Source organism: Amphimedon queenslandica, unplaced genomic scaffold (assembly GCF_000090795.2).
Source record: "Amphimedon queenslandica unplaced genomic scaffold, v1.1 AMPQUscaffold_10512, whole genome shotgun sequence".
Taxonomy (NCBI): Eukaryota; Metazoa; Porifera; class Demospongiae; order Haplosclerida; family Niphatidae; genus Amphimedon; species Amphimedon queenslandica.
In genome coordinates this window covers 5,733-7,152 of record NW_003549227.1, presented here as the reverse complement: position 1 = coordinate 7,152, position 1,420 = coordinate 5,733, and the positions used below count along the sequence as shown (strand labels likewise).

The window sequence follows — 1,420 nt, the reverse complement described above, 5'->3', positions numbered from 1 at the left end:
ACCAAATATACTTGTACATATAAACTCTATAAAATATACTCACAATAACTTCCTCAGTTGATGCTGGTCCTATTACTGAGCACAAGTCTTTACAGCATATAGCAAAGGACTAAAATATACAGAGGTAGTATCCAAGAGTATACTGAGATGCACAAACACTACCTTTCTCACATGGAACATGGCGTCAGATGCTAAAGCTGGTAACTGAGGAACAAACTCAGACACACAGACCTCTTGACCGAGAAATGATGCCACTCGACCAATTAGCTGTAGAATAAAGACACACCCACTTGATGACCACACCCATTAATTATATATCGTACCATTACAGTGTCCATTCTTAGGTCGTAGGTTTCTTCTTTCCCGAGACACTTCCTCACCATCGGACACAACTGGGACACCAAACTATCTGAAAAAATCACAATAACTTAATTGATACATTTTGTATAAAAAATGCAAATTTAGTGAGTCTACTTCCTTCTCTACCAGTAGGTAATTCTGGTAGAAAGGTTATACATAAGAAAGGCTCATCAAAATTTCACACTGCAAGCAATGAAAATTTTTTATAAATTTTGTTGAAATCTCTTGTTAAAATTAATTTTTGTCGATAATTTTTTTTTGTCATTTCTGTTACAAAATCCACGTGCTATCCATGTGAAGCAAAAAATTTCGTCAATCAAAAATTCCTGACAAATTTGACAAAACTTTTGACTGATGAAAGTTTGGAGCTATAGAGTATCTAAAATATTTATCCAAAAATTTTATGACCTGGGAGACGAAGCCCCCCACAGGTTGTTCCTATAACGGTTTTTATTGTCACACTATCTAATTTTTTATGCCCACACTTACATGTACATTTCTTCTATACATGTTGTATTGGAGAAATAACAGCATAGGGTGGGTTCTCAATATGACGCATTGCTTTTCATGCACATCCGTCACGATCGGAAGTGCTGTATAAACCAATGGGAAGATGCGTCAATGCATCAGATTAGAAAACATTTCTATTCTGACGCATTGATGCATACTCCCATTGTTTTATATAGCACTTCTGGTCATGACGCTAGCACATGTAAAGAAATGCGTTATATTGAGAACAACCACCCACACACGCTCCTTACATAAAGTAAGTGTGGTCACAGCAAACAAAATGGCAGCTTACACACAGGACAAAGTTATGAGCTTTCTAACAGCAAGAGAACATATAGATACTGTCTAAAGACTTCTCTAGAAGCATTAGAAGGTAGACAGAACCTCTATAAGTCTTAATAATGACCAAGTTATACATACAAGGTGGCAAAAAGAATTATAGGAACATTTTACACTGTTACACCCCTCACAGACTCAGAGGCACCATAGGTTTCCTAACATGGAAATGATTGAATGTTAATTCTTATTGCTACAATAACTCTAAAGGCAA

At 36.1% G+C, this 1,420-nt stretch overlaps 1 protein-coding gene across 1 annotated transcript in view; it reads right to left on the bottom strand.

The window, feature by feature from the left end:
- Positions 1-11: 11 nt before the first annotated feature.
- LOC109590093 (serine/threonine-protein phosphatase 4 regulatory subunit 1-like) overlaps positions 12-1,420 on the bottom strand; it is a gene marked incomplete at its 3' end in the record, with an annotated part of 3,383 nt that continues 1,974 nt past the window's right edge. Inside the window, exons 3-5 of the mRNA XM_020006035.1 lie at positions 324-409; positions 163-267; positions 12-109 (exon numbers count right to left, since the gene is read on the bottom strand). Of these exons, the coding sequence (XP_019861594.1) occupies positions 12-109; positions 163-267; positions 324-409 (289 nt within the window). The remainder of the gene's footprint in view (positions 110-162; positions 268-323; positions 410-1,420) is intronic.